General features: G+C 41.3%; 1 protein-coding gene across 2 annotated transcripts in view; it reads left to right on the plus strand.

The window, feature by feature from the left end:
- The window catches only part of CUL1 (cullin 1), a 3347782-nt gene that overhangs the window by 3233277 nt on the left and 87059 nt on the right, over positions 1–27446 (plus strand). For both annotated transcript variants that reach the window (XM_044064870.1, XM_044064871.1), the window contains exon 21: positions 4382–4495. In XM_044064870.1, coding sequence (XP_043920805.1) covers positions 4382–4495 — 114 coding nt within the window. The remainder of the gene's footprint in view (positions 1–4381; positions 4496–27446) is intronic.

Genomic DNA, 27446 nt, shown 5'->3' on the forward strand with positions numbered 1-27446 from the left:
CTTACCCCACCTATCTAGTGCTCTGGAGTCCCTTTCAGAGGGTACCAGATTTTTAGCCATGGAAGCCATAGCCCCTTTGGGACCCTGGGAGATAGTTTCTGGGTCAGCAACAGGGCTTTTGTAAAGGAATTTGTGTGAGTCAGGCACTCTATAGTATCTATCTGGTTTGGCTGGAGCAGGAGGCAGAGAATCTGGATTTAGACTAGATTCTAAGTAAACATCATCCACAATGTCTAAAACTGGGGGGGATAGCAAGTGGTCTGTGCTGGGGGAGTAAAAGAAACTCTCTGAGCCTTTTCTTTGAGTCTGAGTAGTTTTGACCTTCCCAGTGGAAATGTTCCCTCATGGTATGTAAGGTTTCCCCAAAGGAATAGTCTTCAGGGGGAGAAGCTGAGGGAATGGAATCCTCAGCATCAGAATCTTCATAAGGGGGGAAAAGAGTAATCTTGTTCCTCAGAGGAGCCTGAGAAAATAGACACTCTATCAGAGGAGGCATAATCTTCCTCTTGTCTAGGCCTTTTGTTGGGTGGGGGTTGGGAACCTCTGATTAAAGAAATCAAATCTTCAGCCATTCTAAGCATCTGTTTCTTAGGCATGGGGCCTAAAACTGGAGACTGAAGTGCAGTCTTTTTTGGTTTTAGAGGAGTCTTAAGCTTAGGATACGGTTTTATGGTGAGAGTCGTCGGTCTGAAGACACCTTCAGGAACCGAAGGTGTTTCTGCAGCACCAGCTTCTCCTTCTGCAATGTCGTCGGTAGGGCCTAAAGAAAATGGCTGCGTTGGCCTAGAACTCTCCGCCAGAGAATCCAAAGCGGTCTGGGGTTCCAATTCTGCGGTAGCCAGGGACTGAGTAGGCGCCTCACTGAAAACCGGTGAACCGGCGACCGGCCCAGCCGAGGCCTCAGAGTCTGGCTTGGATCTAGGCTGCCTGTCCTTATCTTTGCGTTTTTTGTGCACGCCGGTAGTCGGTTGCTCCGACAGCATAGTGTAATTAAATTTTCTACCGAAGTAGTATCGTGCAAAATCAAAGCGTCGCTTTATAGTTCGCTTATTGAACCTAGCACAAAACCGACAACCAGTGACGTTGTGGTCTGGGCCTAGGCAAGGTATACAATAAGAATGAAAATCCTTATGAGGTATTTGCTTCCCACAAGAAATACAATTGTTAACATTTTCTGACATCAGTCTGAGGCAAGAAAAGTTTCCCCAACGGGGTACTTAGCTTTATTGAAGACTTCGGATTTGAAATTCGACTTCGAAATTCTCAGGAGTCGGCCGACTGGCACTTGCGAACTGCTTCTGCTTCGGGCACCGCGCGGCAAGAAAGACTGAAGAAAATGGCGTCGGATGCCTCCTATATACCCCTGGCGCACTGACGTCAGGGAAGAAGCGACAGCAACCGATGCCGGACCAAGACTTTGGAATTCAGGCCGACTGCGGGACTGCCTGACGACAGGATAACCCAAGTGTGATGACTGCAGCAGGGTAACACGATGAACATCTAGGTTTGCAAGTAGTCCATCAATACAAAGTAACCCACGAGATACAGTAGCAACAAAACGGGGGTTCCATAGAACATTTTGCAGACTGTAGGGATGGACAGCTGACATCACAATAGGGGTGGGTCATTGCTTATTTTTAATTGCATGCAAAATGGTAGTGCTGATGTCATTTTGGGGGCAGGATCTTACAGACAACTACTGCTGGTTTGTAGCAGTCTTGATGCCAGGATTTAAGAGACTGCTGCAAGCTTTTCTACATCGTGATAACTTGTTTCTAAAAGTGAAAGCAAGAAAGTACAGAACGGAATTGTGGTTTAGGAGAAAAACAGTTGAAAGTATCATTTCTTTTAGCTGCATTGCACATTTCCTAAAGCAGGGCCAGGTTGTAGGGAGGAAAGGTGCTGGAATGTTAAGCAGAAATAATATCCCGTTGTTGTCCTTTAAATTCCTTACTTCAAAAACTGCAACTGGTCACCTCTAAAATCACTCCACCTAGACCAAGCTGTACAATATTTTAATGATACCTCCTCAACATCCTTAATAACCTCGCTCCAACAAGAAAAATTCGCTCTAAAGCTAAAAACCTACCTTGGATAAACAAAGATGCTAAATCTGTTATTAAACAAAGGGATAGAGCCTGGACTGCTTATCAAACCTCCAAAACCTCAGAAAACCACACCTCTTATAAGCAACTAAGAAGCAAAATTATCTGACAAAAAAAAATCTTATTTTCTAGCATGTCAGCAAAAACACTAACCCACAAAAATTTTGGCAAAGCCTTAACTACCTCCCTCACCTTGGCTGATCCTCTCACTGAATATATAACATCCCAATTTAACTCTCATTTCATCACAACTATCACCTCACTTTTAAACAACAACAAGTCTAACAAACCCATTACAGTGCCTACCTCTACTAACTCTAAACTCAACTACTTCTCTTTTAAACCCATACAAACCTCTTATATCAAAAAACTCCTATCAAAACTAAAACCTACCTGTCTAGCAGTTGACCAACTTCCTAATGACTTCTTAAAAAGTGCTGCAAGCTCCATCGCCTATCCTGTATATATCCTAATCCAGTCGTTCTATTGCAGAACAATATGTCCCCATACTATGGAAAATATTCCATGTCATCCCCCCTCCACAAGGGAGGCCCATCTAAAAAGCTCTCTAATTATCGTACCATTGCCATTCTCTCCCCCTAGCCAAAATCTTGGAGAAATGTATCCATAAGCAGCTCCTAGACCACCTCACTGCAAATAACCTCTTATCTAGTTCACAGCATGGCTTCTGTCCAAAACATAGTACCTCCACAGCCCTCATAAGTTTCACTAACATCATCAACCTTCTCAAAAACAATGAACAACTGGTCTCTACTATATTCCTTGATATAGCCAAAGCTTTTGATACAGTATTCAACCAACTACTACTCAACACTCTAGCCTCCTTCAGCCTTAACTCTACAGCTCTCAACTGGTTCTTTAGCTACCTTACTAATCAACAACAGGCAACTAAATGGGATAATAAACTCTCCACACTCCTCCCAGTCTCTGTTGGGGTTCCTCAGGGTTCCATCCTTGGCCCTCTCCTTTTTATTATATTCACAAATAGTCTAAACACTGCTGCTAAATCTGCTTCTATTATTCAATATGCTGACGATGCTACTCTTATTTGCTCTGCTCCCATGCCCCAAGAACTCCAAGATAAACTGCAAAAGTCATTTCTAGATATTGATAGTTATCTAAATGAACTTCAACCTAAACCCAAACAGAACAAAATGAATGATCTTCTCTAACAGGAAATCCAAAGCAAAACCTCCTCTCCCTCTACTAACGGCACTATAATAGAACCAGTTAACCAAACAAAACTACTTGGTGTCACGATAGACAACAACCTACCATTCAATAAACACATATCACTCACAGTAAAGAAAGTTCACATCAAACTTGGTGCTCTATATAGGGCCAGACTAGCCACAGCCAGATCCACCTCCTATCTACTCTTCTCAGGTTTTCACTAACCTACACAAGTCTGATTTACATATACTTGATTTCTGCTATAACAAAGTAGCAAAATTTGCTGCTAATATATCCATCAGGACCCATCATTGCCTTGCTCTTCAAAAATTACACTGGCTTGAATTTCCCAATCTGTTATTGCTCAGCCAGCTCATCACTGCCCACTCTGTTATCCACAAACCTGAAAACTGCCCTGCACTGTCCAACCTAGTGCAACAAAATACCAACCCCAGAACCTTTAGATCATCCGATAAACTTATACTCAAGGTTACAAAGTCCCTTAATTACTTAGGTGATTCTTTCCTCCTTCAAAGTAGCCAAGTTGTGGAACCTATTACCCCAGAATATCTTAAACACAGATCGTCATAGCTTCAAAAAACTCCTAAAGGAATACCGTACTCAACAATGGCTATGCTCCTGTAATACTCCTGGCTAGTTTCTCATGCTTACGATCAAATGTTTTCTATTCTGCTATCTTTTTGTAATACTTCTACCAAATGAAAATACCACAATGGTTTTTAGTTGTATATATCTAATGAGTTTCATATTACTGTCTGTAATGATGCTTAAGAAATGTAATGTTTTCTGTTTTACATTCACCTTTTTGTAAATTGTGATTGTTGGCAGCTGTCAAACTTTATGTATATTGTTTGTGAATCTTTTAATAATTTTTGTAATCTTTTTGTACTATTGTTATGGAACTTATCTCCCCGGGTCTCCGCTGAAAATGGGCTACATGCCCAGCCAGACTCTACTCGGTTAACAAATGTAAAATAAAATAAATAAATAATTTTTAATTGATAGAACTGGAATAACTTTCTTCCACAGAAGTAATTTTGCATATTCGTTTATTTTTGCAGGCTGCCATTGTGAGAATAATGAAGATGAGGAAAGTTCTAAAGCACCAGCAGTTACTCGCTGAAGTACTTAATCAGCTTTCATCTAGATTCAAGCCTAGAGTGCCAGTTATAAAGGTAAATGGATGTATACTTGTGATACCCTCATGAACCTTCACAGCTGGATGCTTGTTTTGTTTGTCATCCTGCAGTTGACTTCAGTCCCTACCTATTACAATTGTCTAGGTTGAGCTTATTTTGTAATACTCTGCAAATCACCAGCTTGTGAATCAAGTAAAGTAACTGGAGAATAACTGGCAATAAATATCGTATTCTTAATGTATGTACTGTTAGTAATGGAATTCCTGAAAAGGTTGTAGTCATTGGGAATTTTGGCTTGTTATCATGAGATCTTTCAGAACAGAAGCCTCTTAACCCAGTGAGGAACCTGTGTTGTTTTGATAAGCCTAGTTTATAACTTTCGTGAGACATATTTGCTGATCTTGATAAGAGTTTGGAGTACTTCTCAACACAGTATCATTCATTTCATAATATTTGTTGGTCCTTGAAACAGTCAAGATTTTTAAGTATTTTTAAGATTTAGGATATAAATATACTAACCTTTTAATAATGGATCCCAGATTATCTCTGCACCGTGATAGGAGGGCTTAATTGTAGGTGTAGAGATAATTCAATTTTAGCATATCTTTTTTTCTTTGTTAAAGTCTGTATGAAACAGATTGAAAAAAAAAAAAAGAGTTCTCTTCTTCATGGCATCAGTGGGATAATTTGGCTATTACAGTTCTGCACTAGCCAATGGTGATGGACAGGTTGACAGACTAGATCAGACAGGAGTCTGCAGATGACATTGTGATCTGTAGTGAGAGTAGAGAGCAGGTTGAGGAGACCCTGGAGAGGTGGAGATATGCTCTAGAGTGGAGAGAAGTGAAGGTCAGCAGGACTAAGAATATATGTGTGTGAATGAGAGGGAGGATAGAGGAATGGTGAGGATGCAGGGAGTAGAGTTGGTGAAGGTGGATGAGTTTAAATACTTGGGATCAACAGTTCAGAGTAATGGCAAGTGTGGAAGAGAGGTGAAGACGAGAGTACAGGCAGGATGGAGTGGGTGGAGAAGAGTGTCAGGAGTGATTTGTGACAGACAAGTACCAGTAAGAGTGAAAGGGAAGGTCTACAAGAGGGTAGTGAGACCAGCTATGTTATATGGGTTGGAGACAGTGGCATCGACAAAAAGGCAGGAGTCCGAGCTGGATGTGGCATAGTTAAAGATGTTGATTTGCACTGGGTGTGATGAGGGTGGACAAGATTAGGAATAAGTATATTAGAGGGTCAGCCCAGGTTGGATGGTTTGGAGATGAAGCCAGAGAGTCGAGATTACGTTGGTTTGGACATGTGCTGAGGAGGGATGCTTGGTATATTGGGAAAAGGATGCGAAGGATGAAGCTGCCAGGTAAGAGGAAAAGAGGAAGGCCTTAAGTTAAGCTTTATGGATGTGGTGAGAGAAGACGTGTGCAGGTGGTTGGTGTGATAGAGAACGATGCAGAGGACAGGAAGAAATGGAAACAGATGATCCGCTGTGGCGACCCCTAATGGGAGCAGCTGAAAGAAAAAGAAGACGACGACTAGCCAAATAATCATCCCACAGCTACCAGCTAAAATCAGGGAGAAATCTGACCCGAGTGTAAGGTCATGCTGTTTACTAGCATGACTTCTCACCAGTGCCTTGCAGACATGGCAACAGCACTTGGGTAGCCAACCCGTGTTCTATTACTGTGCTCCGTAAGCACCAGAAATATGTTGCTTACTGATCAGTGTCTGGACATTTGTCTTGGCAATTATGTCGTAGATTTTGTAGCATGAAATCACATTAGTCTAGGAGCATCAGTAGTAGTAGTAGTACGTAGTATGCACATCTCATACATATATATTTTTTGTGTTTCTCAGAGATTGGAGGTTAGATGAGCTGCTTACAGCAGCAAGTTGAAATACATTGCTACGGACTTTTTGAAATTCTACATGCCAGCAGTCACATTTCACAGTTGATTGCAAACTGGCTGTCTGTTTGTGAGTGCCGTCTGTGGATGAAAGCAAATGGCAGTTAAGTGATTGCAGTAAAATGATAGTTGAAGTGGCAGGGAAAGCGTACAGTGTCTGAAAACTACAAGTTGACTACATTACTCTTTCAGTGTTATAACTTAACATCAGAGGAGTGCAGTCAAGGTGGCTGTGATGTTGGATGGTAGGGAAGCTGGCCATGTGTGAAAGCACAGGACAGCTGTATAATATTGTTTGTCTAGGGCAGCTTGTCTATAAATAGCAAGTTGAAATTACTGAGGGCATGCTGCCTTTTTTCTTCACATTTACACATTAGAAATATGCACAGAAACTGGTTGTCTTATTTTGAAGGGTGAGCTGTTTATGAAAACAGAGGGCAGTTCCATGATCCTTACAAAACAGTCCTTGAATTAGCTAAGTTGGTAGAATGGGGACATGTCTAATAGCAGAGGTTTAAACTGCCTAACTGTGGTCATTTTCTTTCACTTTCCTCAAAGGCATGCAGAGAAGGTAGGCATGATATGCCTTTTGTAAGGGACCATGGATGCATTTCACAGGAGCAAGTTGTTCTGTGTTAATTGTGCATTTCATTTTTCTCAGTGAAACATCAGAAATGAAAGGAACTTTCAGGATGGCTGCACACTGATCAACAGGTTGATTAGAGCATCCCAGTGTGAAAACTGAGAAATTGTGAAAAAATACAGTAAAAATTATCAGTCTGGGTTTAATTCATTTACTTGCTAGAAATCACACTGCCTGGATCCCACCAAAGAAGACATTTGGAGAAAGTAAGAAAGAAGGGGGAAGAAAAAAAAACTGTCTGGAAAGAATCTTGTAACTGATTGGCAAAAAGCTGTTCACCTAATCTTTGGTACTTGAGATAGCTGCCAGTAATTTCAAGGAAAAAAAATAAATCAAATGCACTCAAAGGCATTTAAATACATAAAACAATATGCAATCAAATGACAAAAAGCTGAGAAAATATAAAAAAGCTTTAAGTAAATATTTAGATGAAGTGATAAAACTGCAAAACCTAGGAAGATGAAATGAAGAAAAGTCTGGCTTGAATGTGAGGCTTCTCAAGGTGAACTGTTTCAACAACTAGATGAGTTTGATTTAGAGCACACAGAGAACCTGGAATAAATAAGCTACATTTATTTTTTGAATATACAATTAAGTAGCTGGACCGGTGTCCCATGGCAGTTTTTTTTAATAGAGAGAGGAAAATTGTGTCACTTCAAATTTTGCCATGGGAAAACCATCAATATCTATAGTAATAAAGATGCAATTATACCATCAAAAGACTAGATCCTGGCAAAACAATGGCAGAAGGCAAAAGTATTAAAAATTTGAGACAGCAAAATGTTTGTTGAAAATGATTATTCACTGTACACTTGGTGGGGGGGGGGGTGACAAGTTTATCACAGCAATTAGGGAGTGTCAGGAGGCAAGTGTGAGATTCAAGTTAATTTGTTTAGCTGTCTTTAGAATATTTTTTCCTGGAAGGTCAATTTCACTGTTTATATAAAGCAGAGTAAGAAGGAAAAATAAGCCAACAAGAGGTGAGCCTGACACTAACAAAGCTTGTATAGACTGCCATTGAGGCATTTTTCATTTTCCCAAAGATAAACATTTGAGTGTCAAAAAAATCCCTGGAACTGACTAGGGGAATCAGGAGTACCTTAAACTTGAACCAGGGGTTGATGTTGGACCAGGAACAGTGTGAAATTCATGAATAAATGATAAAGCTATAAAGTGTCAATCTCATTAGTTATAAAACTAGAAATATGAATTTTGACCTTGCAAGAAGTGTCTGGGAAAGACTGGAATTTTGTTGTCTAAGTTGGTGGATGAACTGTAAAACATGAACCCCACTTTGTCTTTAATGTTTAGGAGGAGACTGAAGAAGCAAGTGTAAATAAAACAATTTGCATAAAGTTTTATTATATAAAATGCATGTTATACTGTAGAATAGTTTTGTATATTGTGCAGTCAGAGGTATTTTACATGTGAAAAAGAAGAGCCTTATTATTGTCTGGTCTGCTGTATATGCTCAAGATATTAAACTAAAAATGTGCTTTTTTGTTGTAGTATTTTCAGGCATTACACTGTAACCAGATTAAGAAAGGATGAAAAGAAACAAGTAAAAGTTAATATAATGTGATCTTGGGCTACTGGGGTGGAAGAATGTAAAAATGTAGTTGAAACGCATTCTAAAATGCAAAACATTCCATGTTACTAATACTGGTACAACACTCGCTTCTTCACTTAAACATATAGATACACTGCAACAGACATAAGCTCACTTTCATCTGTGCTATCACCCCCTGATGAAAACAACAATACATGGAAATAGCACTTGAACACTACTTAGTAACTGCAGACCACACTTGCATAATACAGTAAGTTCTCTTAATGTGGGTTTCAAGGGGGCAAAGCTGTCTTCATCCTCCATAACACCTCCTTTATTTGTATATCTGGTGTACTGTTTAGATTTTATTGTTTTATTTTACTTCTTGATGCAACATCAGAGCTACTGAAACTCCAGTAAATCCACCATATTTAGTTTACTTATTAACCAGTAGCTGAAATTGCTGAATTAAATGTTGTTTACTTACCTAACATACTCTTCAGAGCTGTGTTTTTTTAACTTTTTCTGATCTAATTATTCTGGTTGACTCCTCGTATTAAATTATTGATTCATTAGGTACACCTCAGTAATAGTGGTTAGAGTGCTGGTGGTTTTAAGCTCCCTTCTGGAAAGATGGCACTCAGTGACAAGTGCTAGCATGCCAAAAAACTCTGAAAATGCAGGAGAAGAGCGTATATCAAACATCACTTTTTAAACTTTTTTTGTGGGGGAGGGAGGGAGCACCATTGCACCAACAATATGGGGAGCAAGCCTCCACACCTCCCTTAAACTTATATGTGCTAACTCTTGAGATCTCCATACCTCTGAGAAAAAGGAATATTATTTGAAATATCCATTTGACTTGCTGTATACAAGTGTATTTTTTAGCCATTCAGTCTTAGCATTATGGGACTCTCTAAAGCTGGTCCTGACATTTCAAATTATTACTGTGCTTAGTCACCTGTGTTTTTCCCCCTTGAATGGCTTTGTCTCCTTGTAAATTACAAGAAATTGGTAATATCAGATGAGAGTGGGTGTGGTGTGTTTCTAACAGTTTGTTCTATAGGCAGCTGGCTGAAGTGGGTTGAGAAAAAGCAATCGGATGTGTATGTTTCATAATTAAGGCATAAATCATAGTGGACACTTTCTGTAGTGTTGGTGTAATTAAAAATTTCTGGTGCATTTGGTACCTCATAATCTACAAATTGCTGAGAGCCAGTGATACCGATGTGAACCTTGGCATGGTTGTTTCCTTGTGGTCCTGTTCATTTGCTACCCCTCTGTAGGTTATAGCATGGACATGCTCCTAAGACTGAACATAACCATCTACAAGGACTTTAAAATCATCCTCCTAAATGTGAACAGTGTAAGTTATAAATGGACCCTGCTGTGGAAATCTAGGTATTGCAAGAGGATCCAGATAACAGCTGTTCTTGAATCCTGATTTAATGCATTTTATCCCAATGGATAACTTTCAGAGATTTTCTGTTAGAATGCCTAGCCAAAGGGTTTGGGCCAACATCTTGCTAATGGTTAAGAGTAAGTAGAATTTTGGAAGCAGATCCTTAAGGAGAATAATAACCATACAGAATAGTATGTTCATAAAGTTGCAGAAAGTATTCTAAGAGGAATGTTGAGGTCGGGCTAGTTGGTAAAAGTACAGCTATGATGTGGACTATATTCTTAACCCATTGATGCCCACAAAACTTGTGAACCTCCAAGTAATACAAGATTTTTTTTTAAGTAGATCACTGTTGCAGTAGTGTTTAGAACCGGCACTACTGCTGCAGAAGGCACAACATTCAGCCTGACTTCCACAGCTGTCTTCCTCCTTCAGGCTAGATAGATGTTTTGCCCCTAAGGAATATCAGTCCATTCCCTCTATAAAGCTGGTGTCTACCTGTACCATTTTACTTTTTTCTTGCTGCAGTTGGCAACGCTTTTACTGTTCAGCACCTTCTGTAGTTAAGTGGCATTCCCCTTCTGCTGTGCTCAGTACATAAAAGTACCTTGTTTTTGATATCTTGTTAGGTTTAGCATTTTTGTTAGATAGTGGGTCTAGTTTTGTACTGTTTTAGGGGGGTCAGATGACAAATTGTTTTTAAGGAATGTCCACTCCTAAGGGGGGAAAAGGCTAAATTTGTCCTTTGTAACCAGGAAGGAATGAAAACCAGTCTCCAGGCAAATTATTTTTTTTAACACTTCAATTAAATTTTATCACCCAAGATGTAAGCACACACAAATTATAATAGAAAACAAACCATGTTAACTTTTTTGATTTGCATGCATTATGTATTGCATGTTTTCTTTCTTTATAACAACTGCCGTTCAGTCCAACGTTACATTCCCTTAAACCTCATTCTGGATATTATTCTACATGCATTGTTCCCAAGAATTCTAATTATGTAATCTGCTCTCTTCCCTTTTTAAAGATCCAGGTTCCAGTTATTTTTCTCTCTATTACAGTATTAGCTGGTTTAGATTTTGATTTTAATTTTCTATTAATTGCTTTTTTGGCAACCAGTAAAGTTAAACTTAATAAGGCCTTACTATGTCAAGGCAATTCCTATCATGAGTCCCAACTCAAAAGAATAACTTCCTTAGTTACAGCCATTTGTTCCAGCACTCTTTTTCATAGAGTACTGTGGAGGGAATTTTTAAAATTTGCCAACTCATGACACTCCCAAAAGCATGTTACGTCTTTCTTGCCCATCGTACCTCCAACATTTGCTGTCTGAGGGAAATTTCTTTGAAGTCAGCTTTTGGTCTAAAAGTACCTATGCAAACACTTCCTAGCAAAAATTCTAAACCTTCTGGACTTCGTTGCACACTTGGGAGCCATACATATGTCCTCCCATTGTTCCCCTTCTAAGTAGCTTTTCCAATCTCTCTTCACAGTCTTCATCTGATTGATTTTTATTATGCAGTATTTTATATGCCATGTTATTTCCCCATTTATAACAGCAGCTTCTGTTCTTCATTTGACTAAAAACTCTACCTGAGAGAGGTGTTTCATTTAGGACTCCCCTAGCCTTTTCCCTTTGCCTATTTCCTTCCCTGGTAGAGAATGCAGTGTACAACCTGTAGTCCATACTACTACTTGGCTTCATCCCACTATATTACCTTTCTCTCTTAGTTATTTGCTCCCACTAACTTGGTTCCTTTGCCACTTTTCTCCATTTCTCCAGTAAATTCTAACCATCTCGTGTCTATGTTCTGTACCTCTACTTGCAGTCATCCCTATTTGCAAAATCTGTCTCCATTCCCCTGTTGACTTAGTTCTTAGAATGCTTTCTGCAGCTTTATGAATATAATATTCTGTATGGTTGTTGTTGTTCTCCTTAAGGATCTGCATCCAAAATCCCAGTTCTCTCTCCTCATTTCATGATCTTTCATCTCCACACTTCGTCATCCCTTTCCAATTTGAATTATAACCTTCTGCTTGTGATATGTGTATGAGCCTTAACTGCATGTGTGTACAAGTCTAAACTATCCCTTCAAATCAGGTAATTCTAAAACTTCTTTTTCTGTTGGGTGGATCAACCTTAGTTCATTTAACCTTACCTTACCAGTTATATCCTCTGATTTCTGAGTCCATTATTTTCTTTGCCAAGGACTCTAAATATAAAGCAAGTAAAGGGGAAGTAGGACACCCCTGCCTAGTTCCTCTATTTAAACACAGCTTATTGGAGAGGAATTCTTCTACTTTAATTCTTGGATCTGATTCTTCATATAGCCTCCATAATTATCTTACTATTGTATCAGGACATGCAAATGTTTCCACTGCTCTACTGATGAAATCCCAGCTTACTCTGTCGTATTCTTTCTCTGCATCAAGATCCACCATCAACAGCAGCATTTTCTTATTCTGCTTCCCTGTGGATCATCATTGTTCTATTAATGTTGTCAAATGTGTTCCTCCCCCCCACAAAAACACCTTTATCCATATCTGTAAATTTTGGCAATGCCTTTACATTCTTTTTAGTATCTAAGCCAGTTCAAGTGGCTGGCCCCTTATTGTAACTTTTGTAATTCTTACCATGGAGGTTGGAAGGGTCTGTGAGAGCAAGCGGCACTAGAAGTGCTGCAGCCTTGGTGACATTTCTTGAGAAGTGAATGCTGCTTGGTCCTCGCTTAATATTTCTGCAAACATTGCAGGATATATATTGCTTCCAGGTCAAGGGTTGGGTTTGCTATTGACATTCTTCAGGGTTTGTTAAAATCAGTGCTTCAGCCTCCGGCTCTCTGTGACATTTGGGTATAACCCTGTTACTAATTATTTCTGCAGTTGTGATCTATGCAAAGAGCTTAGTAGACTTTCCTAGGAAGTTCCCTCAAGAGTAGATGTTCAGATACATCATTGATGTACCCACATCCCCTCTTCTCTACCATGGGCATCCTGGGGCTGGGATGAGGTACCCTATCTTTTGGCAACTACCGTTTCTCCCTCTTCCTAGTGTCAGACCTTCTGGTACATTCTGTTCTGGATAGACTTTGAAAAGCCAGTTTTTCTAAGCTATAGCATACATGGCTGCACCTTCTTAGTGTGTTTAGGACCATGTCCAGAACTGGGTAGGCTGAATAGTCTGTTGGTTTTGTGGGCAAGGAAGCTCTAAAATTGCCCTGACAGATGCCAGTTTTATACAGGGAATGTACTGATAATCCCTAAGGTGTGGACATACCTGGCCTGGAGGAGGAAGGAGGCTGACCTCTGAAAGTTGGTTCAGGACTTTAGGCCTTCTACAGCAGAAGTCCCAGTAGTAATCGCTACTGCAATAGTGATCTGCCCAGAGATCTGTCATTATTGTAAATTTCTATGTTGCTGTACTGTCTCACTAAAAGAAATGACTATAATTTCAGGTGATTTCAGCTTAAATTGCCTTTATCCAAATAAGGCTTTCCTAGGCAAAATTACTATCCTTAGTAACTTAGTCCAAATAATCAAGGAACCTTCCAAGCCCAGTCGTGCTCTGGGACTAGCTCTTTCCTTTCAGCAGTAATGCCCCATCCAAATGTGTTTTCTTGCATATTCACTTGGAACTCCGTGAGTGACCACACTATCTGTTGTTTACAAATTTTTCCTTAAATGTCCCAAAACCTAGGGTATCTACATCAATAGCAAGCATGCCCTGCAAAAAAGCAAGGATAGAAACAGCTTTGGTGTTGCAGCTTGTATTTCTTAACTGGAATTCAATCTGCAAGGGAAAAAAAGATGCGATCTACAAGGAAACCTGTTCCATCATAGCGTTAGTGCTGAATTACCTCACCCAGATTCAGGATAAACCTCTTCCTTCTTGACTGAAGAGGTACAGAGGAAGCAGATGCTGTTGGATGTTATTGGAGATCAAGGTCCTAGTTAGGAAGACAGTTGGGGTTTGACCTTGGTACAGAGGAACATAGGACCTCCATTACTATAATACATTTTTAGGTAGAACTGTTGAAGTTCCAACAAAGCTGTCAAAATAAGATGTTTTTGGGGTGGAGTGAATAGGGTCATTCTGATGGACCATCTAAAACCCTTCTGGAAGAATATGCTTACCCCATAACCTTTATTAAAAAGCAAAACAAACACAGCATGCTGTTGGTAAGCAAAAATTTAAAAAGCAATGGCAGGGAGATTCCAGAAAGAAAGGTGAACCCCCCCCCCCCCAAAAGAGCAAAGGTCGGTCTTAAATCTGAATGATTGTTGACAAGACTCCCCTCCTACCCTGGCAAAACCTTTAATCCTTTCAGAAAGTCTGAACCTTGATTATCTAAAAGGCAACTTGGTAAACTCTTAATCCTTCTGTGATGCCCCTACACTGGCCCAGTAATCAAGGAGCCTCAGTCCTCACCACTGGCAACAGCTAGGTAATGTACACATCGGGAGGATGACAAGTACACACACAGTAAAGTACAGTTTCCCTTAAGAGCACACAGAGATCACAGTCAGTCTAGGGCTGTTCTTTCCTCTTTCTGCAGATGCCCATTAAGACTCCCCACTGGCACACCCATAGGGTTAAGATCTCAGCTGAGGGGCAAAGCCAAGACCTACAGCACCCTCTCTGTCCAACCAGTGCTTCATTTCCCTGCCCAAGTAGCTGATACACACTTTGAAATTTAATTTATATACAAGCACACAGACACACACACACCTGGGGAAGGCTGGCACAGGTTGACTAGCTATGCCCCCTTCTGCCCAGACTATAAGGTAGTTCCAGCTGCCACCACCCAACTCTTTATCAGCTACTTAAGGCCCTTAACAAAGGGTATCCAGTCCTACTGTGTAATGTTACTAATAATACAAATGGTAGTCTGACCAAGCCAGGCTATTAGGAGTGGCCTGTACAGTGTCACCAAAGAGATATGCAAGTACGCTAAGAGCTTAAATATGTCTCACAAATATCAGCTACAAAGATAGGTTTACATATATTTAATAATAAAAGAATAAGACAATACTCAGTAAATCAACACAGTAACTTGGAGTTCAAAATCGCAGGGAATATTTAAAACAACATTGTAGGACAGTCTCAAATAAATACAGAAAACATCTAAACTAATCTGAACTATATTCCTACCTATATCTAAAAGAATTACCATGCCCTAAAAAACTAACTTACAGCAAGGCAAATGTCAAAGACAAAATGCAGTCACTCTCTGAGAGAGTTCTTAAATTAATATCACATTTTACTGCTGGGTTAGCTTGGATGACATCACTTTTTGTCACCTGACTTCAGTTACCAGGCTAAAACAGAAACTAACAGAATTTAACATCTCTGTGTTAAAAATACATATCTCTCAGATGTTTGCAGATCTTGGAAGTCGTAAAACAATACAACGCTTTTACATTGGAAACCAAGTAATTATTTCTCTTTCAAAGCAATACAAAAACTTCTAGCTAGATATAGTGTCTGCTACTGAACTGAAACTGAGAGATCCCATCTTTTGCTCTCTGCAACTCAGAGCTTCAGCAAGGGTTCGGCTCCCACTTCTGCCTCACGATTGCTTCCCTCTGAGCAGGGTGGGACCAAGGATCAGAAAGCCCTCCTTTCAGACCCGGGTTCATATCCCTCTGCGGGAAGGTCCGCCTTTAGGACTTTGGAGAGATCCCTGTCAGCTTTCATGACCCTGACTGGTCCTGTCCCCTTGGGTTCCATATCTTCCCCTGCTCTACATCAGGAGTCTCAGCTAACCCTCCCACAGGGTCAGCCGGTACAAAAACCTCAGTACACCCAATTGGGTATTTCTGCCTCTTCTGATACCTTCCCAGATTATCCCACTGAAGAGGTCCCGTGGAAGAGGACATGTAAGAGGAAGCATCTGGATTCCCCTGAATCTGTCACCGAAGACACAGATTATGAGGAGGGTGAAGGATCCCCACGGTCACTTCCTATGGACGTCTCTTTTGGAAACTTCCTTGAAATATTGAAACAGAGCGATGGCTGGCAGCCCAGCAATCCTTTGGAGGAATCTGTGCTCCTGGAAGTGTTTGGTACCAACCCATCTACGTCTTGATTGATTCCACCTGCCAACAAGCTCCTCAAATTGGTCTCTTGATGGGCATGGAAGGAGCCTGACTCCATTGAGCCCATACCAAGGAAGTCTGATAAAATTGAGTCCTCTGGAAGACCAAGAGTTCTGCTCCAAGGGGCTCCCTGTTGATGCCATGGTCATAGTGGCTGTCACCAGGAAGGAACTAGCCAATGAAAGTTCCTCTGTTCATCCCCTGACAAGAAGTTGTTGGCTATGGACAGGTTTGGGAAGCATGTCTATGCTTCATGGACCTTCTCCTTGAGATCCCTGAACTACCTGGCACATTTCACCAGACTACAAAGGGATCTGATAAAGAAACTCTCTGATATCCTTGCAGGAACCATGTCTGAGGAGGTGAAGGACTCGGTCACTTCACAGCTGATGATCCTTCAGTCAATATCAAACTTGTCCATGAGGCATATTTCCAGTGTAGCAGAAGGAACCTCAAGGGCAGTGGGTTCAGGCGTAGCCATAAGGAGAGACACCTGGATACGCTTATGTGACTTTATGGAGCCTTTTTAAGTCTGTTTGTCAATGCTCCTTTTGACGGCACATCTCGTTTTGGCCCCAAAGTAAAAGATACTTTGTCCATATGTAAAAGGATGGAAAGACCCTTCCTGTGGTAGCCATGCATTTTTCAACCCCCCAAGATCCTTCTCGAGGAATCATTGGGGAGGTGGAAAGATGTGGTTCAAGAAATCACAGGGATCTTTCCAATACACACGTGTAGGCTGTTCCCCCAAAGGCAGAGGGGGGAACTCAAATGGTAGACACCACCCTCATGGCAAAGGAGGCCCACAACATCAAGGGTCAAGAGAACTTTTCTTTGCAAACCCTTTCAGTGCTCCTTAACAGAGGCCTGATTGTCCCACTCTGGAGGCAATCGGGAGTTGTTTATCACTGCACCAGAAAGCCTGGCTAGAGCTAACAAAAGATACTTGGGTGCAGAGGATATAACATTCCATTTTCCCTTCCTCCTCCAATTTCCTGGAAAATCCCCAATGTTCCAGACATTCAAATACAAAAGCTGCTGAACAAGAGAGTCATCCAAGAGGTCCCCCCCAGACCAGAAATGATCCTGAACTTACTCAAGATACTTTTTAGTGCCAAAGAAAACAAGGGACTGGAGACCAATTCTGGATCTCAGCAATATAAACAATTTTTTTCAAAAGACAAAGTTCCAGATGGTCACAGTTCAGTCCATTTTCTTCCATTTTTGGAAAAGGATGACTGGATATGCTCAGCTGATCTCCAGGATGCATCCTTTCATATAAAAATAAACAGGCAATCCAGGAGATTCTTACACTTCCGGCTAGGAGCCAGTCATTTTCAGTTCAGAGCACTGCCCTTTGGTCTCCCAACAGTCCCCAGGGTGTTCAAATGTATGGCAGTGGTAGCAGTTCACTTGAGACTGCAAGGATTCTGTGTGCTTCTCTACTTAGACAACTGGCTTATTACCGATCCGACTAGGCATCAACTCATTATGGCAAGAGAACAGGTAAACCACGCTTACACAAGATTAGGAATAACCATGAATTTCGAGAAGTCAAATCCTAGAATTCATAGGAGCTCTACTTGACACAAGGTTAACAGTAGCTTCCCTTTCCAGAGTTCAGATTTTAAGGTCACAGGTCAGCAAGATACTTTGCAGTATGACAATCTCAGCTCACCTAGTTCTACAAGTTCTAGGATCAATGGCAGCAGCGATAACCATTGTCCTGCTAGCCAGATTTCACATAATTTCCAGTGGCTGTTGACATCTCGGTAGTTGATTCTTCAACTACCCTTGTCAGCCCGAATACGAATTACAAACTCATGCAAGAAAAGTCTGTTGTGGTGGAGCCAGTCGGATCAGTTACTACAGGATCGTCCATTTGTCCCCTCACAGCCCAAGGCCATAGTCACCACGGACGTTTCCCAGCTAGGATGGGTTATTACCTGGGAAAGACAGTCCAAGGCATGTGATCCCCCGAATAGGCCAGTTTGCATATCAGCATACTGGAGTTGAGAGCAGTGCTTTTACCGTTGCAAGCTTTTCAGGATGCTGTCCTGTCAGGAACAATTGCAATTCAAATGGACAAAATGTCAGTGGTTTGGTACATCAGTAAACAAGGAGGAACCAGATCATACCCCCTATTTCAAGACGTGCTAAGGGTGTGACAGTGGGCAGTATCTTCCAGCAATGCATATTCTGGTGAAATCCAACGTGCTATCAGACAAGTTGAGCAGGTGCATTCTGTTACCTCACAATTGGTCCCGCAACTAGAAAGTGGCAGGACAAATATTCCACAAATGGGGCCAGCCATGCTGCGACCTCTTTGCATCTCCCCTAAACAGCAAGTGTAGCAGCTGTTTTGCCCTGATCCCCCCTCACGGGGTAGTCACCGAGGGATCCTCTTCTCCATGATTGCCCCCCCCCCCCCCCCCGGATTACTTTACACATTTCTCCCAATTCCGAAATTCCTTCATTGAGCTGCCAGTTTGAAGACCAAAGTCATCCTTATTGCCCCCTTTTGGCCTTGACAGATTTGGTTTCCCCTCCTGGGTCTCACTTAGTTTGCAGACTTTAGTGTGCTTGACACATCCAGATCTTCCAAGCCTCAAGCGGGCAGCTTGGTTTCTTCATTTCCAATAGCAGCCAGACAATCGATGCTGTCTTCCCGTTAGTCACATCTTGTCTTCCCTTAAGCCGTCATCTAGGAAACTACACTAGTAAGTGGAAAAGATTTATACACTGGGCTATTCAAAGGCATATAGACTCTTTCTCAGCACCAATTAGTCATGTGCTAGAGTTCTTGACACTGCTTTTCAACTAAGGGACCAGTTCTTCAGCAGTGAGAGTCCAATTAGCAGCATTTTCTGATTTCCACATTGGATTTGATGGCCGCTTACTAGCCTCTCATAAACTATGTAAAACCTTTATACATGGCACAATTCTTCTTAAACCTCCTTTTCAAAGATCCCACGCCACTGTGGGATCTCAATCTGGTACTGCATTCTACCACACTTTGTGTGTGCCCATGATTCATAGGTTCATAGGTTAGTACTAGGCTAACTGCCCTTGTGGGCTATTGTAAGCCTAGCCAATTATCCCTTGTGAGACTCAAAGTCTGCACCTTGTGTTTGCAAGGCAAAGACCTTAACCATTAGGCCACCCTCCTATTAAATGCTATTCCAGTCACACCAAAATACATTAGTACTGCCCCTAATGTCAAGATGCATAGGTGTAATTATTAACCTGGTTAGTCTACAGTGAACTCTCTTCAGGAATGATAAGAACTCTGATCTAGTTAAGTGAATTAATGAAACTTCATACGGCATTTAAATGAAGACTGAAAGAATCAAACTCTGGACAACAGAAGAATGCTCATTAGTAATACACAGCCGTATCCGTACCCATTCATTGCTACACTGCAAGTGGAATCAATATGCAACAGTAATGCCCTCGGTACAAAAGAAGCAGTTCTTTGCAATGTAAGCATACAGATTACAAACATACTGCATGCATTTCAACTAAGTGACACTTTCCATTGGGAGTCAGAAAGAAGTTAACTTTGTAAGAAAAAACAGCATTATAAAACTGCACCTATATGGTTTGAAATTCTTTTTGGGCAAATAAAGTAATGTTGTCGAGCGCATAAGACTGTTGGTGTACTTGTGATACCTACAATATTTGTGTAACTGAGCAAGATACTAAGAGGTCCAAGGTCAAACCACTCTTAAAAGGGGTATATTTGAACTACCAATAAAATGAAAAAGCTGAGTCATACAACAGGTGCAAAAGATGAGTGTCACAGCCAGTGAAGTAAACACAGCTGAATGTACTATCATGGTTCTGGAGGAATGAACAATAAATTACTAAACCAGCAAAAGAAGTGTACAAGCTAATAAGTCCCAGGATTAAAGTTTTAAGAATGCTGGGCTCTACAGCAGGTCTATAGCCTGGATGTACTATTAGTTTCATTATGACATTAAAATATGCATGCAGTGCAAACTTACTCATTTCTGGGACACAGATTACCAAAGCTTTAATTTCATCCTAAACTTGGGCAGGATGCCTGTTTCCCCTGTAAATAACTGGGTCTTACCTTAAAATATTTGCTTGATGCCAGACAACAGGGAGGAAAGGAGCAGACAAGATTAGCAGCTAGTGTGACCACCATAGCGTGTCCTCTTTATATTATGTTCCAACAATAACTGCAATGCATAGAAAGGGGATACTTTATATCTCACCAAAATGGATGGGGATGACAGCCGGGGAAGGCAGCAAAAAAAAAAAAAAAAGATTGTGACCTAAAATCTTTGTCTTGGGAGACCTTATTTTTAGTTGCCATCACCTCCACCAGACGAATTTCAGAAATTCAGGCTTTGTTGGTGAAACCTCTATCTCATTTTCCATAATGTTAGAGTATCCTTACGATCTAATGCATCCTTTTTGTCCAAGGTAGTATCACATGTCAACACCAATCAATGTACTAATGTATCAGTATTCTTTCCAAACTGTTCTAACAAAGTAGAATACTTGCTACACTTGCTAGATGTGCATAAACAATTACATTTTTATCGTCATAGGACAAAAGATTTCAGAAAAACTGAAAATTGTTTGTATCCTTTGCTGGCTTGAAGTTGGGAGCATCTGTATGTAAAGTCACCTTAGCTAAATGGCTTACTGACCATGTCTCCTTTATAACAAGACAGGAATGGCTTTGCCTTACAAAGTGCAGGCTCATTCTACCAGAGCTGTAGCTACCTCTTCAGTTTTCCACTCGAGAACTTCCATGGATGATATTTGTTCAGCAGCAACTTGGGCTTCCCCTCACACCTTTATCTCTCATTATAAAAGCTGGATTTGGTGTCCAGAGGTAGGGCATCTTTTGGCTCAGTGGTGCTCAGACATATTCTTCCTTGAATCCACCCAGGGCTCTAAGTAACTGGGGACTCTGTCCCATTAGTTGAGGACAGAATGAAAATTGACATCATCATGTAAAAAAGTTCTGCACTTAAAATAAAGTTCCATTTGTGTTGTCGTTTTTCCTTCCTCCTCATCTCCCCTCCCACCAACCCCAACCTTTTTTAGGTTTATTCTAGAAGAGCGAGGGGATCTTAAATTTTCTTTTACTGTACTATAACACTCCAATAGTACCTGAATCTAGCACCAAACACTTAGGTGTCACTATAGATCAACTTAAATTTGACTTGCACATCAACAACTGCATCAGGAAGACCCATCAGAAACTAGGCCTCCTATACAGAAATAGAAAGTTTCTCACCTGCATAGCTCAAGTAACCCTATCACACACCCATCTCCTACACAGTCTACTGTATGGTTCTGAAATACTTACAAACCTTAATGCCACACTCGTAGCAAAACTTAACTCGACCTATAATAAAGTAGCCAGATTCTGTGCCCAACATCACTGTGTCTCACTTAAACTGGTTGGAACTACCCAACCTGCTGCTTCTCTCTCTCAGCTTCAGATTTTACATTCTGTAATATATTGACCTCTCTAATCCCCTAGCCTGTCCTCCCTTGTGTCCCACTATTCTCCAACTAGATCACTCCGCAGCTCTGACCAAGACTTACTACTTATCTATAAACCCAGGATGAAAATGGGAAGCAACCTATATAGCTACCGTCCTTCCACTGCATGGAATAAGCTTCCACTTCAAATTAGATTACTAAATCAACCTAAACAATTTAAAGCAGCCACCAAAGAACACTTAAAAACACTCTGGTCTTGCCACTGTACTCATCCACCATAAACTATTCCCCCCACCTTGCTCACTAATTGACCACTTCTTCTAACTTTTAACTTCTACTCTCTTACTGTCTCAACACTTCTATCTCTCCTGGCCTGACTACCTGTGTCTCTCAAACTCTGACTTTCTATTCTTCAGTGTAACTTCTCTCCTAGGTACCTCATTTAAATCATCTGTAAGTAACTTATGTCTTTGCTGAAGAAATATTTTAAGACTGTAAGAATGTCTTTTTCTCATTGACTGCATCATTAATAATGACTTGTAAATACTTGATACTTGCACAATGTTGTAAATACCAGTAAAACATATCTCTGTCATCCGTTTTTGATTATTTGCCTTTGCAATTGTATTACTGTATTGTATAGTGAATGTTTTACTGCATTGTGTAATGTTTCTGGAGCTTTTCTCCCCAGGCCTTCACTGAAAAAGGGCTATTTGCAGCTTAGTCAGACTACTCCCAGTCAACAAATATAAAATAAAATATAACAGCTGGGTTATATCCTTGTATTTACCAGTTCCAGATATGGCATTGCCCCTTCCTCTGAGACTCTGTCTCTTTCTCTCCATTCAAATTATACACATATATGTATAAGTTGTAAGAGTACATCTTTCTTTATTGCTTGCAAACAAAATTTGAGGTAACGGGGAGGATGCATTGTGGGTAAGGAAAAGTTCGAGAGTTCTGGATTGCCATGAGCTTTTACAAATGGCTGAGTCGGATCAGACACCTCTGATCTGAACCCATCAGTCGAGGAGGAATGAAAATCAACAACACAGATGGAATGTTATGGTAAGTACATAACTTTTTTTGTGGATTACCTGTGAAGTGAAGGATTTAGCGTAGAAAATTTAACTCTGATAAAATCAGGGCAGGATAGAGCAATGGACACCCAAATTAAGGAGAAACCAGTAGAGCAAGAAGCATCTGATCAGTTTCCATATGAAAATATTTTGGAGCCTTCCATAGAAGACCAGTACAAATGTTAAGTTGGAGTTGGACAGCAAGGGAAGAAACAGGAAACTGTGGCAACTCTGATGCAGTCAGTGTTGTGCAGTGATAGGCCAGTGAGTTTCCTTGTGAAAGAGCAGCAGATGACACAGGGTGAAACTGAAGAGAACGTGGCACAGGAAGATGCTCTGGAACTTTCTATAGAATGCCCACAGTAAATGGAGAACAAAGAACGTACCCTTAATTTAGAAGAAAATGATCTACGAGAAGAGGAGTTTAATTTAATACAGATGGACAGACATATTAAGATCAATGAAAGAAATAGACTACACAAGGTCAATAAAACCCAAAAAGTGCGAAGTTTGATAAAACAAATGAACACAGTAATTAGGACTATCCATAGTGATTCCATGCAATATAACAAGTAAATGGGATATGTTACTGCGCAGCTAAATTTAATAACAGATAAAGTCTTGTCACAAGAACACAGGGTATTAAGGGAAAGGAAGGTGAGAAATCAAATGCCGTCATGGAAGTATCGAATAGAGAAAACTTTAAAGCAGTTAAGACAAGAAGTGTCACTGTTAGAAGAGTATAATAGAGGGAACAGATCAATTAAAATACTCAGAAAGATAGACGTGATACAAGCAACATGCAGTATTCTAACCGATCAAGATCTATTGTGCACCATCGCAAATAATAAACTACAGTAGAGAGTTTATCCGAACTAATTGGCATCTAGGGTAGTTCAGATACTCAAACATATAACTGAACCGGAGAAAAGAGAAAAAACTTCTAAAATCTTGTTTTTTTCTGAATACAGGAATACACTTTTAAACCATTTATTGATATCAGTGGACAGTAAAAAATATTTTTCACACAAGAGCTGGCTACAAGCTCAAAAAACATGCTTAAATGAATACATATAATGTTTGCCTATTCAGACTTTGATTTTTCCTTCCCAAAAACTTTGGAAGGCTGGTTCAGATAATTCACATTTTGGATAATCAACGTTTGGATAATCAACTCTCTACTGTAAAAATATCCACACATGCAAAAAAACTTAGAAGATGCATAGATAAACATATAGGAAAAGTACAAAATAAGCAATTTATTGATGACCAAAAAAGTTTTATAGAATATTGGGAAACAAGGCAAAAAGAATTGAAACACCAAAAAAGAAGAAAGATACATTTTGAAGAAATAGCTATGAAGATCCTGTAGAACATAACAAAGATGCTAAATGGATAGAAGAAGTAAAAGAAAGAATATACAGGATATGAAATCAGATGAAGTAATGGACAGAAAGATTGAAGCAAAGTTAAGAAAAGCTCCTAATTGGAAAATCCCAGGCCCAGATGCAGTACCTAACTTCTGGCTAAATATATTAACATCTTTACATGAAGGTTTAGCCATGAGTAAGAAGTCTTTATATGCGCACCCTGAACAGACACCAGCCTGGTTAACAACAGGAAAAAACAATACTTTACTTGAGTGAATCTGCAAGCTCTCCTAAAAACTATAGATCAATAAGTTTCCATCTGACAACGTATAAACTATGTACTGCAGTTGATGCCAACCGAGTTTAGTCATTTAGAAGAAAACTCAATCATGGCAGTAGGACAAAGGGGTAATAATAGAAAGTCATATAGAATAAGGGATCATTTGCTGTTAGTCATAATGATTGGCGGACCAAGATAGTGGACTGCGAACACTTTGGTTTGCAATGTCCCTTGAACATGTGGGAGAAACATAAGTGTAGGTTTTGTAAAACAGAACTGGAAGCAGTCACACATCTTCTTGCTGGTTGTGATATACTAAATGGCAGAATAATGTGGCAAGACTGTTGCATTGTGGATTGTAGGTCGTCAGAGAGCTCGGGCCAGTAGAATTTTCTTATGTTTTTTGATAAACTTTATGCTATATTTCTTGAGAGAATTGCAGTAGTGTGTTGTACTTTCTAGTTCTTATAACTGTTAGGCGGATTAGCCTTTAGAATTCTTTAAATTTAAGATTCTTGTGTTGTTACGGAGTGGTTGCTGTTAGGCCTTGGCCGTTTTTTGGTTACCCCTATCCTTTAAAAAAAAAAAATATATACACTTATATTTAGTGTGTTAGGTGTTTGCTAGTTAAAACATACATTTATATCCTTAGTTGTACAGGGATCTGGCAACTTAGGACTGTTGATATTTCTGTGTGCAGTGTTGTTAGTGCAGTAACCATTTCTCAGGTTAGATTTACTGTATTTTGTAGAATAAATTGAAAGTTGTTCAGGGACCTGACAACTTCTATAGCGTGCTTCCATATTTCTGTGCCTGCTAAAATGGCTGATCATAGGGAGAAGAAAAAATCTGGCTTCAAGAAGTGTCCAAAATGTGGGCAGAAGATGTCCATTACAGACGCTCATGTAAATTGTGTTTATTGTTTGGGGCCTGTTCACCTCCAGGAGGATTATTGTATCTGCCACTCCTTCAGCAGTAGGATTTTATTAGAGAGGAGAAGGAAGCTGGTAGATAGAGGCTTGTTGAAGCCAGATTTTCAAGAGATCTTGGATAAGGCTGACCAGACCTCCAAGTCCTCGAAGGGGTCAAAGTCTTCGAAGGTGTCCTCCTCAGAGCCCAGGTCATCGGCTCCAAGTTTTTCTGTGAGGGTGTGGTCACCAGCTCCGCAGTTTTCAGAGCCGTGCACCGAACAGGTGTTTCGGAGCCGGTCCCCGGTCTTGCAACTGGTCTCCGAAACTCTGAAGTCACCCATCCTTCAATCGGTGGCGTCCTCGGTTCTTTCGATCCGTTCTTCAAGGACCCTTTCCAATGTGAATGTGGACCGGTTGGTGCAGAGGCTTCTGGAGAACCCGGCACTGGCTAAATTGCTGTCGGCTTCGACCCAACAGGGTTTGAAGCCTGAGACCATCCCACTGGCTGTGACTACTCCTCCTCCAAGCTGAGCAGGGCCTTTGGAACCGGAGGAGGAGGATCTGATGGTTGTGGAGCCTTTGGAGCTGAGGCCTGTTCCAGTGCCTTCGGCTCCATCAACCCTGACTTCTTCGGTTCCATTGGAAGAGTCTCTGAGCCGACACTCTCGTCGGTTCTGGGGGGGAGGGGTTGAGCCAATGCGTCGGTTCCGACCTTCCCTCTCGGGGCTTCGGCGCGGATGAGCTCGGCTCCATCTTTTGGTTCAGAGCCCACTGTCTCGGCACCGGGGAAGTTGCCGAAGACTTCCTCGGGTTGGAGCAGCGGTGCCTTCGATGCCCATGAGGAGGGTTATGTCGTCTAAGAGACACACATTGTCAGGTCCTTCCTCTTCCTCCCCTAAAGTGCTGCATTCTGCCTCTACATCGCAGGTCCCTGTGAAGCGTCGAGACCCGGAGCCTCAGGTAACACCATTGGGTGACCCTTGCTCTACTGAGATCTCATCAGAAGCTCCCACTGATGAGGTTCCCAGGAAGAGATTATGCAAGAGGAGGCATTTAGATTCCCCTCCGGAATCTTTGACATCAGACACCAACTTAGAGGAATCGGAAGGGTCCCCACGGTCCCCCTTGCAGGATATCTCCTTTGCAGATATCCTGGAAGTCCTAAAGCAGAGGGGTGACTGGCAGTCCGTTAGTCCTACTGAGGATGAGTCAGTGCTCCTGAATGCCTTTGGGTCTCAACCTTCCATCTTCTGGGTGACTCTGCCCTTCGATGAATTGATGGAATTGGTCGCTCGAAGGGCGTGGGAGTCTCCTGATTCAATGGAACCGGTCCCTCAGAGGCCCAACAAATTTATCACCTCCCCCAAGACAAGATGTTCCTCACTAAGGGAGTCCCCGTTGATACCATTGTGGTAGTGGCGGCGGCCACCAAGAAAGAGATGTCAGAAACCTCTTCCACTGTCCATCCTCCTAATAGGGATTCTAGGACGATGGACAGATACGGGAAACACATTTTTAGTTCTGCAACATTTGCCATGCAATTGCCTAACTATTTGACTCATTTCACCCGTCTTCAGAGAGATCTCCTGATAGAGCTTGGAGGTGCTCTGCAGGGTAGTACAGATGCGGCTCATTTCCTATGCAGCCGATGGTTTGAGTCGGGCAGAGGGTTCAGCGATAGCTCTTAGGAGACCGTCCTGGATGCACTTATGCTCCTTTGCAGAAGCCTTCAAGTCTTCCTTTGTCAGCACCCCATTTGATGGCTCTTCTCTGTTTGGTCCCAAAGTCAAGGAGACTCTCACTAGGTGTGAGCAGGAGGGAGAGACTCTTAACTGCCGTAGGAGTCCGTTTTTCCACCCCTACCAGACCATCCCCCAAAGGGCTGAAAGGTGGAAAAATGTGGTTCCGAAAGTCCCAAGGTGCTTTCTAGAACACACATAGTGAACCCCCCTCCAGGGGCAGAGGATGGGGGCAATAATGGAAGATGCCACCCTGGCGGAAGAGGGGGTCCGCAGAACCAGGGCGACAGGGATCAGTTCCTTGGTAAGCCCTATCAGCGCTCCTGAGAGGAGGCCTGACTGTCCTACTCTGGAGGCAGTCGGGGGTCACTTGGCTTTGTATCCAGATGCCTGGCTAGGAATTGCAACAGATTCTTGGGTACAAAGCATCGTTACCAGTGGATATATCATCCCATTTCTAGAAAATCCACCTGTTGGCAAAAAAGTCTCAGACATTCCACCCAGTCTCAGGG

Source organism: Protopterus annectens, chromosome 3.part0 (genome assembly GCF_019279795.1).
Source record: "Protopterus annectens isolate FY-2018-M chromosome 3.part0, PAN1.0, whole genome shotgun sequence".
Taxonomy (NCBI): Eukaryota; Metazoa; Chordata; order Ceratodontiformes; family Protopteridae; genus Protopterus; species Protopterus annectens.